The sequence below is a fragment of the Misgurnus anguillicaudatus genome, chromosome 3 (genome assembly GCF_027580225.2).
Source record: "Misgurnus anguillicaudatus chromosome 3, ASM2758022v2, whole genome shotgun sequence".
Taxonomy (NCBI): Eukaryota; Metazoa; Chordata; class Actinopteri; order Cypriniformes; family Cobitidae; genus Misgurnus; species Misgurnus anguillicaudatus.
This window is the reverse complement of record NC_073339.2, coordinates 85,317-98,203: the sequence shown is the minus strand read 5'-3', so window position 1 is coordinate 98,203 and position 12,887 is coordinate 85,317. Positions and strand designations below refer to the sequence as shown.

Here is a 12,887-nt window from a genome sequence, read left to right as displayed (position 1 = left end):
TGCTTCAGCAGTTGCTATGGTGACAGCTGCCTCCACATGTGTTATGTTCCCATGGTGACGGCAGTAAATGACAGATGAGATGCACACGTGAGCTGCTTTACTGTGATACACACTTACAGTGTCAGCTCATAGCTCTTGTGAAAGAGTTCCTGTTAAACACACAAACACAACACACCCAACACACACAGCAGAACTGTGCCATGAGGCATCTCCTCAGAAGCAAACAGCTCATTATGCATCTGAGTGCAGATTGATAGAGAAGCTCCACAGACTGATTCATATCACAAAGACACACACACACACACACACACACACACACACACACACACACATACACTGCACCGGGGAATTGGACTGCACTGTGAGCAGCCTGTAGGGACGACTCATAGGAGTAAAGCAATTGATCAGTCTGATCTTTTTCTCTCTTTCTTTCTGTCTGTCTCTCTCTCCCTATCTCTCTCTCTCTCTTTCCCTCCCTCTCTCTCTCTGTTTACACGCTCAATCATTGAGCACTCATTACTCAAACTCTTCTCTTTCTTGAGCCAAAAGGAGAAAAACACATCAGCCCCAAACAGACACTCCAGCTAAAGTGATGCGGGCAAGTTAGTAAATATTAACTTATTACATTGAAGCCAAGTTTATTTGTGAGACAGGTGTTTATATGAACATATATTTAAAATGATAGTTTCTGTGTGTGCTTGCCGTATACTGTCAGTATTCAGTGCATTCAGAAAGTATTCAGAGCCCCTTCACAGGTTTTTATTGAAGATATGGTTCATCTCCCAGTCCCTGCTGCTGAAATACACCACCATGCTTCACTGTTGAGATGATATTGGGCAGGTGATGAACTCTGCTATGCTGTTATGGATTATTTAAAAATAATTTCTTCTCTTTTTTAAAATACTGTGATATACACAAACTGTATAAACTTCCTACACCAGTGTATACACACACCAATGCTTTGAACCGTTTCACGGAATGAAAACCAGAAACTTAAGATGTTTAGCAAGGAACAGAAACGAAACCAGAAACTTTCAAAAAATATAGATGGTCCAGAACAGAATAGTTTATTTAAAATAATGGTAACCGGTATTGTTTTCGTTCTTCCACAAGATTTCTGTGCAATATGACTCGGTGAAGTTTACTTCCGGTCGTCGTTGACTTATTGGAGGAATGAGAAGCTTGCCACCAGCAAGTAGCCTATCATAATGCTAAATCATAATATTGTAGGCTACCAAGTATCTGAAGATGTTTTTTTAATACTATTTAGCGGTGTAACGGATTGCAGTTGATCTATTCTGTACAGATCACGACCCACGGTTCGGCTCGCTTGCTCTTCGCGGATTAATACGTAAAGTAAAATAGGGTGAAAGTTGAATATTTGCACGTGTTTAAAAGGCCTGCTAATGTTAACAGTTAAGTGACAAACAGAGCAATGAAAAACAACGTAATTTTCACTTTATGTGGAGTGATTGTTTATATTGCATCCTCTTCCCGAAGCCCCATTCAGAATCCTTCTTCTGTTTGTGTGTGTGCGCGTTACTCAACAAATGTAGGCATGTTTAATGTTTGATGACAAGATAGAGACTTAAGGAAAATAATGAAGACTAATAATTTAAGTTAAATGATCAGCCTACTTATTTGTATGTCCCACAGCTGACATAGAAGTTATTAACCGGTTCGGGAACTTTATTTTTTGTTCTAATCGGTTCAGGAACGTCAATTTTAGGGTTTTAGGGGTTTTAACCAAACACCAGAAACGTTAAAATACTGTTTCTGTTCGGAACGAACCAATTGGGAAAAAATCTGGTTCAAAGCCCTGACACACACATATGTAACTGAGACTCTGCCCTACTTTATGTCCCGTATGCTCAAGTTCATCATCAGGTGATGTGTGTTTGCCTCCGCGCTTCAACACAGGAAACCACACATATGACAAAAGCATGTTCTCCTGGCGAGGCATGTAAGTTTCTTCTAAAATCAGGCAAACAGCCACACACATCTGTTTTCGGGTGTCTCACGTGTTTATTTTAGACATGCACTGTGAGCAGTCAAGTCGCATCGGCTAATAATAAAGGGTTTTTTCCTCTCTGCGGAAAGGCTATTCATCTTGTATGCCCTTGTATGTGAAGGTTTTTCTTGTCAAGGGGAGATGAAGAGAGAAAGAACGAGAGAGAGAGAGAGTTGAGGCTGCTGTATGAGGGAAAGAGGATCTGGCTGATGTGGAGGTATGATATGGAGAAGAGGTGGAGTTATCAGCAGCTCTCCAGTTAACAAAAGCCTCTTTAATAAAACACTGCTGCCAAAAAGAAAGGGACACTATCTATATCACACACACACACACAGATCTTGTCCAGTCAAATGAAAGGCATTAAACTCATTTCTGTTTTACTGTTGCTGGATGTGAAGGAGCTGTAAAGATTCAAACCCTAACTTTCTAATGAAGCTTTATAAACAGAATTTAAAACGATTTTCTGCTTTGACTAATTTAAAGGTTGCATATTATTAGCATATTAATTGTTCAGTGTTATGTGTAACCTTAACCTCATATTGTTTACTGTGATGATTTTGCTTACAGCTAATGAACTCAATTATTCACTTTCTGTTGTTATAAATGTCTTTATAACATTTATGTCCAGAAAATCGTCTACATGCTACATGTTTTATTTGTGTCTTATTGTGCTATGTGTCATTATAAATCACATCAAACTTATGAACAAAACAATGTTTATTGGTGATATTTTAACTAAGGCTGCTGAAGAACGTCCTTCATCATTCCCTCATCATCATCTCTTCTATAAAATCTTTACTTGATACACACTCATTTAAAGCATAATTGTCTCCTGATTACGGCCATGCAGGGTTAGGTGTCTCTCTCTCTCTCTTTGTGTGTGTGTGCGTGTCGGCCGGCCGGCCTGAGGGTTCAGTATCTCTCACCGCTATAATTCAGATTGCTTCTGTGTCTAATTGCTTTTGATCGGTTTGCCCTGTCGTGTCATGTTATATTTTCTTCATAGTATTTAACGGTGGACGACTTACTGATTAAATGCAAGCAGCGTGAAATCACACACACACACACACTCTTACGCACACACGCACACACAAACTGGAGTGATGTGGTTTTGGATGCTGTATGCTTTGCAGTATAAAAAAAGACAAATATATAGAAATAGGAAAATGATAGAAATCTATATATTTATACAAAAATAACCTGAGATGTTTACTGAACTGTCTATAAATTGTACTTGAACTGTTATATTTGTAAGAATATAAAGAAAGTCATTCTGTCTTAATTATAATGTCAGCAGTTGCGCAGTTAGCAAGAAACCAAAATGTCAAGTGTAGGTGCGGGAACAAAACCTTGAGAGAAACCAGACTCAAAATGTATTATGAATAGTTTAAAGCAGGGATGGGCAACTTCGGTCCTGGAGAGTTTAGCTCCAACTTGCCTCAGCACACCTGCCTAAAAGTGTCTAGCATGCCTAGTGAGACCTTAATTGGCTGCTTCAAGTGTGTTTAATTATGGTTGGAGGTAAACTCTGCAGGACACCGGCCCTCCAGGACCAAAGTTGCCCATCCCTGCTTTAAAGTGTACTGTTCAAAAGTAAAAATTTTTTAATAAAAAAATATAGTTATGCAAATAGTTTCTTTTATTAGGCCACTCAAACATTTTATTTAATAATGAAGAATAAAGCAGCCAGTAAGTGTTTAAAAATCATCTGGAGGTGAGACCACAAGAATCTGTTTGGGACAATGATAACAGAGCATTTCTGCAAAGTCTAAACAAAGGATAATGATGTTACATGTTATAATACTTTTATATCTGGATTATAACATATAACACAGATTTTCAATGCGTTTAGTTATAACATAAGTGTGTTATTTGATGTTATGAGGTTATGAAGAGTTTACTGTTATGCTATAAATAAATGTGTGTATATTTTCACCTCCAGGCAAAAGCTGATTTTAGCAAGAAAATATATACATTTATAAATACATGCATAAACAGTTATTAAATGGACCATGTGATGAGATTTCATGTTTTCTTTTACTGCAGTGTGTTATGCAGCTGTTTGTGCATGTACACAATCTGCAAAGTTACAAAGCTTTCAAAGTCTCAAACCTATTTGATCCAAAAGTGATGATTGCTGATCCAGACCTGCATAAAACAGCTCGATAAACAGACTCCACATGACTACTACGTCACTGTATGCAATATTTATAAAATAGATCTTTAACTAAAAGCAACAGAACTCAGAACAGTGAATTTAAATCATTGGCAGTTCCTTTTTTTGTTTCTTTCTTTTTACAATTACATTTCATTGATCAGGTCAGTATTTGTAAAATCAAAGCATATATTCACTATAGACAAAAGCCACACACACAAACTAAAGATTTTAGTCACAGATTTGACAGAAAATTAAAATAGAGGATCAGAGGCTTACAGATGAGTTTCACGGTTTTAGTCGGCTCGCTCTCTTATTTTTTTTTCAATTTAAAGGAACTTTATTAGTATGGTTGTGTGTCACTTATAATATTGCCAAAGCATTATACATAAAACAAGAAACAACAACACAGAAGTAACAAACATTAAGGTGGAATAAGGTGCTGGGTGGAGTATTACTACAAATAAAGTCAAATAAAATAGAGTAAGAGGATATTTAAAATAAAAACATTGAGGAATAAACATTTACATTGAGGCACATGAGAGGTAAACTAAAAGTGCTGTAGAGATCAGCTGCTAAATTCATTTATTATTTACACATGCACAGTAATCATCTACCGCCCTGAGCTTCTTATATTTTAAAAATCCTCTGACTTTATTTGCGGTAATACTTCTCCCAGCACCTTAATGTTGGTTATTGTTGTGTTATTGAATGTTTCTTGTTTTATGTATAATGCTTTGGCAATATTTTAAGTGAAATATGCGAAATTAAGTTCATTTAAATTGAAATTAAATTAATCAGAGCTGTAGATTATTTCTCTCTCTCTCTCTCTCTCTCTCTCTCTCTCTCTCTCTCTCTTTCTCTCTCTCTCTCTCTCTCTCTCTCTCTCTCTCTCTCTCTCTCTCTCTCTCTCTCTCTCTCTCTCTCTCTCTCTCTGTTCCTTCATTCGGACGCGAATCACGCCCGTTAAAGTCAGTCGCGCGAGCGTCACGTGCGGTGGGTAATAACGGGAATCGTCTGTACGGTCAGTGTGTGTGTGTGTGCGCGCGCGCGCGCGCGCTCGTGTGTCGGTAGGGATGGACGCGTCGGCGCGGCGGTGAGCGGCAGCAGCTCCGTTATGCGGCGTTGTGAGACTTTACTGTTACTGTTGATCATCCTGACGGCGGGTGAGTCAATACACACACACACACACACTTATATACACGATACATATACTGACATACAACAACATCATACACATGACATTATGTGCACGCGCTCTTCAATATAAATGAATGAATCGTCTCTGAGTTTGAGGATTTATTCATCATTCATGTTTTCTGCTTTCATATGAGAATAAAATTAAAGGCTCGTGCCATTAATCTTAAGTTTTAAAAGAAAACAATTGCAAATACTCATGAAATAACAATTCAATATAATTTCATTCTAGTCAATGTTTATTGTTATGTCATTATTTATTGTAAAACATTATTAGAATAAAGTCATGTATTTCAGAATGACAAGAAATGATACTACAGTAAATTCACAACACCAACAAATACATTTATGACAATAAGCACCTGCAGTAGCCTCATTCTCGTTTGGGGCCACATTAACATTTTTTTTCCGAAAAATATAATTTTGAAAACAGTGAGATATATATTTTGCTGTGGTCAATAACTCAATAGGTACAAATGTACAATGACTTCTAATGAATAGTGAAAAACTCTGAGAAGGCAAACTTTAGGATGGGTTACAACAGTAGAGACACTTTCTGCTTTCTTCACAAAACTAGATGATAAAAATCTTTTGCTTAAGTACTAAAATATCATAAATAAACAATAGCCATACATAGTTGATATTTTCTACAATCAGCTCATAAACATAGAGTTCATTTTTGTTTGAATTGTATCCATATAATGTACAGTTGAAACATGTGCTGAATATGAAGCTTGAAATGAAGGGCTTTGAGAAAATCATTTGGTTTCTTTCACCCCTGCTCTCCCCCACAGCAAATTATTCAGACTCGTTAGGTTTGTTTTCTTTTGTTGTGCTAGTAATTATCAGTCACAATAAAGCCTGAGTCAAGTTATGAAAAGCATTTTGTCTAGAAACAAAATATTTACTATTATTCAAATCAGTATAAACTAAACTAATACTTTACATCTTTATTGTGTTTTTGCAGTATAGTGTTGAGAATGAGATGTTTGATATTCGTAATGCAAATATTTAAACAGGAAGATTTAACCTGGATTGTATTGCATCCATTTTGCTGTTTTTTATGAACATCTCATTTTCATTATCTTGTGTTATATTAAATAACTACGTATATGCATACATGTTACAGAAAAGTCATTGATCATCAGTAAATCAGTTAAACTAACCCAACTGCTTTAACTTAACACACTTGTCTCACTGTTGGCTTGCAGCATTAAGATGAAGCGCTGGTGGCATTTAATGCATGATTAAACACAAGATGTTTGGATTGAAGATACCTAAGGGTGTGTGTGCGCGCAAGTGTGTGCGTGTGTATCTACAAGCAGTGTGCTTGATGTTCAGCAGTATGACGGCTCATTTGATTTTCCAGTTTCTTGTTAAACCTAATTGGTGTTTTTAATGATTTTATTTAATGTCTGTCCATTCTTTCCTAGCTGTGAGTGCAGCGCTGCAGATTCAATGCTATCAGTGTGAAGATGTTCGGCAGGATGACTGCTCATCTCCAGAGTTTATCGTCAATTGCACAGTCAACGTACAGGACATGTGCCAGAAAGAAGTGCTGGTCATGGAGGACGGTAAGAAACGCAGAATCACTTCCTGTTCTGCTTGTTGCCAGGAGAAGCTGTGCTGTAGTGTGACAGACCTGATGATAATCTAAGTTTTTAGCAGCATTGCTGTGCTAAGTTTCTGATATTATTATACCAACTGGAACAAAATAATGTCTTAAGTCATTATCATAACTCCGCCCGCTTTTGACTCACAGCCTGTAAGTCGTCTATGTTTTCATATTTAAAGACTTTACTTCAGACTAAACCATGATTCAAACACAAGTTTTGTGCAATGCAGAGTTGTTGTTTGTCACTTCTATAATCACAAATGCAGACATGGTTTTAGTATCCTTACTGTACCAATCTGTTACGTTCTGCTCAAGCCGCGCTGGTAAAGTTGATCTGCATTTTCTGTATCAGATTCAGCTCATATTGATAAGGTAGTAAAGATGATATTAACTCCAACTCACAATGCAATGCTAACATATCTTCAAAACATGGTAAGGAGCATCACATTTCCGTCACACACTTGAGGTATTCAGCCAATCACAAATCACACAATGTAGCTGTCCAATCACAGCACACCACGCCTTTCAGATCAAAAAACTCTGTACAAAATCAACACATTTCAGAGAGGCAAGGCATAGAGGAGCAGCAATAATGTACGGTATGTGAAAATAATAAAGCAATAAGCCCCAAGAAGCAGTGGGTTACTAGTGCATTGTATAACAGCTAAGGGGCGTTGTTAGGCATGACGCAAAACACCTCTTAGCTGTTATAAAATGCACTGTAACACCACAATTCGCAGGGCTTATTGCTTTTATAAAACCGTTACTTCAGATGCATAGCAGGATTTCATAAAATAAAACACAAATAAGTTGTAATTATATTCGTACAAATATTACTCTTCCGCCAAACAAAGTAGTTCCTCGAGTACCTTATTGCTTTTATAAAACGGTTAACACACAATATTAAAGTAAAAAAAACATTTGTGCAACTTTGATGAAGTTAAATCAATAAAAGCATTCCTTCCGCTAGAAAAAATAGTCCCTGACTGCGAACAACAACATGAAAGCTCAAATAAAAACAACAAACTGTTCTCAGACTTTGTCTCATTATATGTTTATGTGTTGCTAAGGGTGTTGCTAAGGGCGCAGTGATATTAAATAGAGCCGTTGGGTGAAGCGGTCATAGCAGTGTTTTATCGTGAATAAAGCACACCTATTGACCAATCAGAATCAAGGATTGGAACTAACCGTTTTATAAACTAATATACGTATATATGTATCTGGCAACTTTATATTTGGTCTTCTATACACTCCACTATAGTACACGGATCTGGTAGATGTGTTGAAAAAGTTGATAAAGTCAACTTTTTAAAATACTTTCTCTGTCTGTGTTGCTTCACTGCTGATTCTTACCAAAGTTCCGTTGCCAAAATGTGTGCGCATACGCTGCCACTTCATCATTGTATACAAACAGTAAATGGGTTTATGTGTTAGTGTTTAAGTTGGGTAAGATCGCCACCTAATAGTGGAAATATGAATTTGAGGTTAAAGAACTTCTCAGGAAAGCGTTTTCTCTGGATCTCTGACTCAACAATATTTATTTTTGTTCGTGCGCAAAAAATGTGGCTAAAAACGTTCATACGCCACTTGCCACGCAAAGGTTGTGATTAATAAAAAAACATCAGAATGTGCGCGCCTGTAAGCAAAATCTGACCCATGCGTACACACATTCTGATGACAATTAATGGGAATTTGCGACACAGATGGTGAGAAAGTGAACTGAAATCAGATTGAAGAAAGTAAATAACAATTTTTAAACTAACAATTGGATGCCAGTCTCATTAATATGATGATCAGCATTCAGGAGGTGTTTACATTGACTATTTATGGTTTAAAATTGGCGGGTAAAGGGCGTGATGAGAGGCAGATTCACATACGCACACTTTCCGGTGATCTGTGATTTATTATAGGAACATTGCTTGGTGGTGTGCGTACGCATGGTTTTATAAATCTACGTACGCTACTTTTGGCTTTTGTGCGACGTAGACTTTGAGTAAGGATCCTACGCACAGTTTTATAAATGAGGCCCCTAAACTGCCCGTTTTATAATTGTATTATACCATGGGTCTGTTGAAAGTTTTTTGAATGCTTTGTTGAGAAATGTTTCACAGGTGTTGATTATTTTTTCTGTAAAATGCACACCTGACCTGTCAAATGTTTAAAATAACCACCAGAGCAATGTCTGCGGTAACTGTGGTATAAGAGGAATATTTACGATGGTACTTTAAATTATTTGATGCACTCCCACAGTGTAACTCCGCTTTGTGGCATTAGCATCTTGATTCTGCATTATTTTGGTAAATGGTAAATTTTATACCTGTAAAGTGTTCTGTATTAAAAACGTGAGGATCACGAGTGTAATGTGTTTTCATGTATTTGTGTGTGAAGGAATTCATTACAGGAAGTCATGTGCGTCGTCGGGGGCGTGTCTAATTGCATCATCTGGATATCAGCAGTTCTGCACCGGGAAGCTGAACTCCGTCTGTATCACCTGCTGCAACACACCACTCTGCAACGGCCCACGACACAAACGACGAGCGTTGTCCTGCGCCTTTTCTCTGCCCTCCAGCATTCCCACAATTCCCGTGCTCGCCTTCATCCAGCTCTGTCTCTCTTCCTCCTTACACTGACAGATGTTCACCTCTCTCTCTCTCAGTGTCTGTTCTTCTGTCTTTTTTCTGTCTGTCTGTCTTTCTGTCTCTCTGTTTGTCGCTATTGTCACACCCAGGGTCCAAAATAAACACTCACCATGCAATGTTTTTGAGTAAAAGTTAGTCTATTCATATCTTGGAAGTTGGCTGGTATATTTTTAGGAACTATAATTAGATTTACAGACATGCTTGAGTAAGTTTTATTTATGAAGCACTTTTCCCAGTTAAAGCAACATTAAAAGAGAAAGCAGAGGACCTTGTATCACACTGAAAGTTTTTTTTCTCACAAGAACAACCTGCTGCCTATACATTATTCTGCTTATTACACGGCTGTTTAACTTATCCGTAAGGTTAGGACCATTAAATATTGTTTTTCAACAAATCCAGACCATTCTGAAGTAAATGAGGAAAACACATTTACTTTAGGTTTTAAGATAAGACAAGACGTTCAAATGACACAAACACACTATTTGGTTGAATCTTTTGTAAATCTAATGTCATACAGTATATGTTATTAACTATTTCCCCACCACCAAGAAGCCATTTAGAAAAAACGCTTTTCTGACAATGACACATTTTTACACCAATTCATTTTCCACTATTATCCACCAGGTGTCGCTCTTACCCAACTGATACAAAAACAGTAAAAACTATGTGTATGTTTTAAAGATCGATCTGAATCTGATCTCTATCAAAAGTCCTTTACAAAAAAGAAATTATGTCAGCTTTTTGTTCCAAACTTGGTATTTTTGAAGAAACCGACCCATATTTGAGAGATGATAAAAAGAGAACAAATGAAGATAGGATGAAACGTTTTCTTAAAACAGATGCTCTGTTCTTTCATTTGATATATTGTATGTTTATATATTTAAAGAAGAACATTTTTTGGAAGGCATTAAACTTTTCTGAAAATCATAAAAAATGCTGGCGCTGGCTGGCAATTTTTTTTAAAAAGCTGGTGGGGAAAGAGTTAAAATGATTTGTGTATTATTAAACTGTGCTTGTCAAAATGATTTGCAACATCCGGGTTCCTGTGTGGAGTGATTTTTATCTGGGAATAACAAACCTGCAGTCAAAATCAAGCATTCCAAAGAGCCATGTAATAAATGTCTATAAGCACCACGAACTGTTAATATTTTACTCAAGAAAACAATTATTTTACCACAGCAGAAAATGTCCCATTAGAAGTAAAACACTGGAGTTATTTGTGCAGAACATTATGTGGTGAAATGATACAGATTTATCTTCTCATGAAGCTACCAAAAAGACAATAAAAGCAAAATCATCATACATCTTTATGTTCTATAATCCATCCACTTCACCAAGATGAAACATAAAGCAACATAAATGAGTCCTTCAGCAGAAGAAGATCTTAATATTTTCTTTACAAATGTATTTGGTTATTTGTATAGCACTGCCTCTGAAATACATACAGTATATACTGGAATCAATTTGTAAACAAGTCCCCAAAACTGGTCAATACAGAAACACAGCAGAATATATATACAATATAGAGAAACATAACAAATGATCATCATGCATGTTGATTCAGCATGAAATAATGAATTTTACTAATTGCTGAAACTGCGTTAGTTGTTTTCTGTTCTGAGTTAGGTTTCAATTTATACAGCAAAAAAGTACCTTTCTGTAAAATATAAGATTTTAAAGTTCTTTTTATAGATTTTTAATGTGTCCAATTCATCATGAGCGTGAAAGAAAGTAATCAGTGTAATTTTTTTTTTTTTTGAAAGAGTAAAAGTGTTTTTGGTTGTAGTTACCTAAAATTTTATGACACGCTTTACTCATTTGCTTTACAATTCAAGTCACTCAATGGACCTGATTTTATACAGAAGTCTTTGATGACACGTTTCCACAGCTATTACATCACAAAACTTGTTTTGTTTTTAAATTACACATGACGTTATGCTTTGTGTTATATTAACTAAGCGCTAAATGATAAAAACTAGTTTACGCTGCTGTTCTAATACAATGACTGAGAAGTCATAAAAACAGACTTTTGTAAAAGTAGGCTAATAAAAAGTTCAGGATTGACACTTTAAAAACTCAATCAGGTTTTATGACATTTGGGCAAGTGGGGTGTGACAGCATCAATCCAGACAGAGATGGGTTGTCTGTTTTGATATTGACAAAAATGTGGGACAGCAATTTTATGAATTCTTAAAAAAAAAACTAAAAGGCCAGAAAAAACATGTCAGCTATATTTCTTAAAGACTTGACGAGGCTCATTAGAATAAAGGGTTTTAAAAACATTTAGTTGTTTATTTTCTAAGTGAAGGTTTAAGGGTTTGTCACAATCCTGCCAGCTTCTGTGATGTGGGGAAGCTACTGACATCTGTTTTGTGTGCTTTGTGTTTTCCAGGTTTTTTTGTCTGCCCCCCTTCTTGTTCTTTAGTTAATGATTCATTACTAATTACTCTTCTCTTACCTGTTTACCTTGATCCCTATTTAATAACCTGGGACATGTTCAAGTTCAAACCGATGTGCAAAGTTTTGCTACGGTTTCCGGGTTGAAGGCCATGTTTCCTGGAAACGGTGTGCAACAAGATTTCAGATACATTTTCTCTTGCTTGGTGAGTGTGTCAGAACTGCAGTCCAATCAGCGGCAAGATGTAAATTAACCACGCAGTACTAAAGAGATGGGTTTAAGTTGGAATGCTGTCTTTCATTTGGACGGCAAGGGCAGTGACTGTAACATCGAGCGTTTTTTACAGTATTAAACATGTATTTATTACGATTTCATCAGGCTCTAAAAACATTTAAAACAGAACACAAAGAATGGCCTCTCAGCTAGTGAGGTTGCAACTCATGCGTTATCAGAACAGGCTGTTCAATGCATCACTCTTTCTGTTTAATAAATGTTGTGCAGCGTTTTGTTGGGGCTGAATGCAACCCTGATGTTTTCAATCTTGTGCCCGTTCATTGTCTTTAATGTCTTCACTGTGTTTGGTACCTTAGTTATGTTGTTCATGTTCATTTTGCCTTGTTTGCTCCCTTGAGGGCTTTCTGTTATTTATTAAATCGCGCTTGTGATTCGAGCTGCATGCGTTTGGGTTCTCTCTATGAAAGTCATGACTCATATTAAAGTTATTACATGATTTCTGTATATTGTCTCATATAATGAACTTGATTTAGGTTAATGTCAGTTGTTCATATATTTTGCGCCACTTCTCTAAAACGACTCATAAATGTAATTTATTCAAAATAATCCAGCATACAGTTGGCAGGTGTTAGTTTTAA

General features: G+C 36.5%; 1 protein-coding gene across 2 annotated transcripts; it reads left to right on the top strand.

Annotated features, from left to right (window-relative positions):
- The first annotated feature begins 5,110 nt into the window (after positions 1 to 5,110).
- Positions 5,111 to 10,238, top strand: LOC129443784 (ly6/PLAUR domain-containing protein 1). 2 transcript variants are annotated; one of them, XM_055203971.2, is made up of 3 exons: positions 5,111 to 5,332; positions 6,797 to 6,937; positions 9,367 to 10,238. In XM_055203971.2, exons 1-3 carry the CDS (start codon positions 5,284 to 5,286, stop codon positions 9,606 to 9,608), a joined length of 432 nt encoding a protein of 143 aa, XP_055059946.1. In that variant the 5' UTR covers positions 5,111 to 5,283; the 3' UTR covers positions 9,609 to 10,238. The 2 variants fall into 2 exon arrangements, with proteins under 2 accessions (XP_055059946.1, XP_073716189.1); XM_073860088.1 differs by lacking the exon at positions 5,111 to 5,332 and adding an exon at positions 6,607 to 6,646.
- The last annotated feature ends 2,649 nt before the right edge of the window (positions 10,239 to 12,887 follow it).

Coding starts and splice junctions, on each gene's coding strand:
- LOC129443784 (XM_055203971.2), top strand. CDS start 5,284: ATGCGGCGTTGTGAGACTTTACTGTTACTGTTGATCATCCTGACGGCG. Junction 5,333..6,796: donor GTTGATCATCCTGACGGCGG/GTGAGTCAATAC, acceptor ATTCTTTCCTAG/CTGTGAGTGCAGCGCTGCAG. Junction 6,938..9,366: donor AGTGCTGGTCATGGAGGACG/GTAAGAAACGCA, acceptor TTGTGTGTGAAG/GAATTCATTACAGGAAGTCA.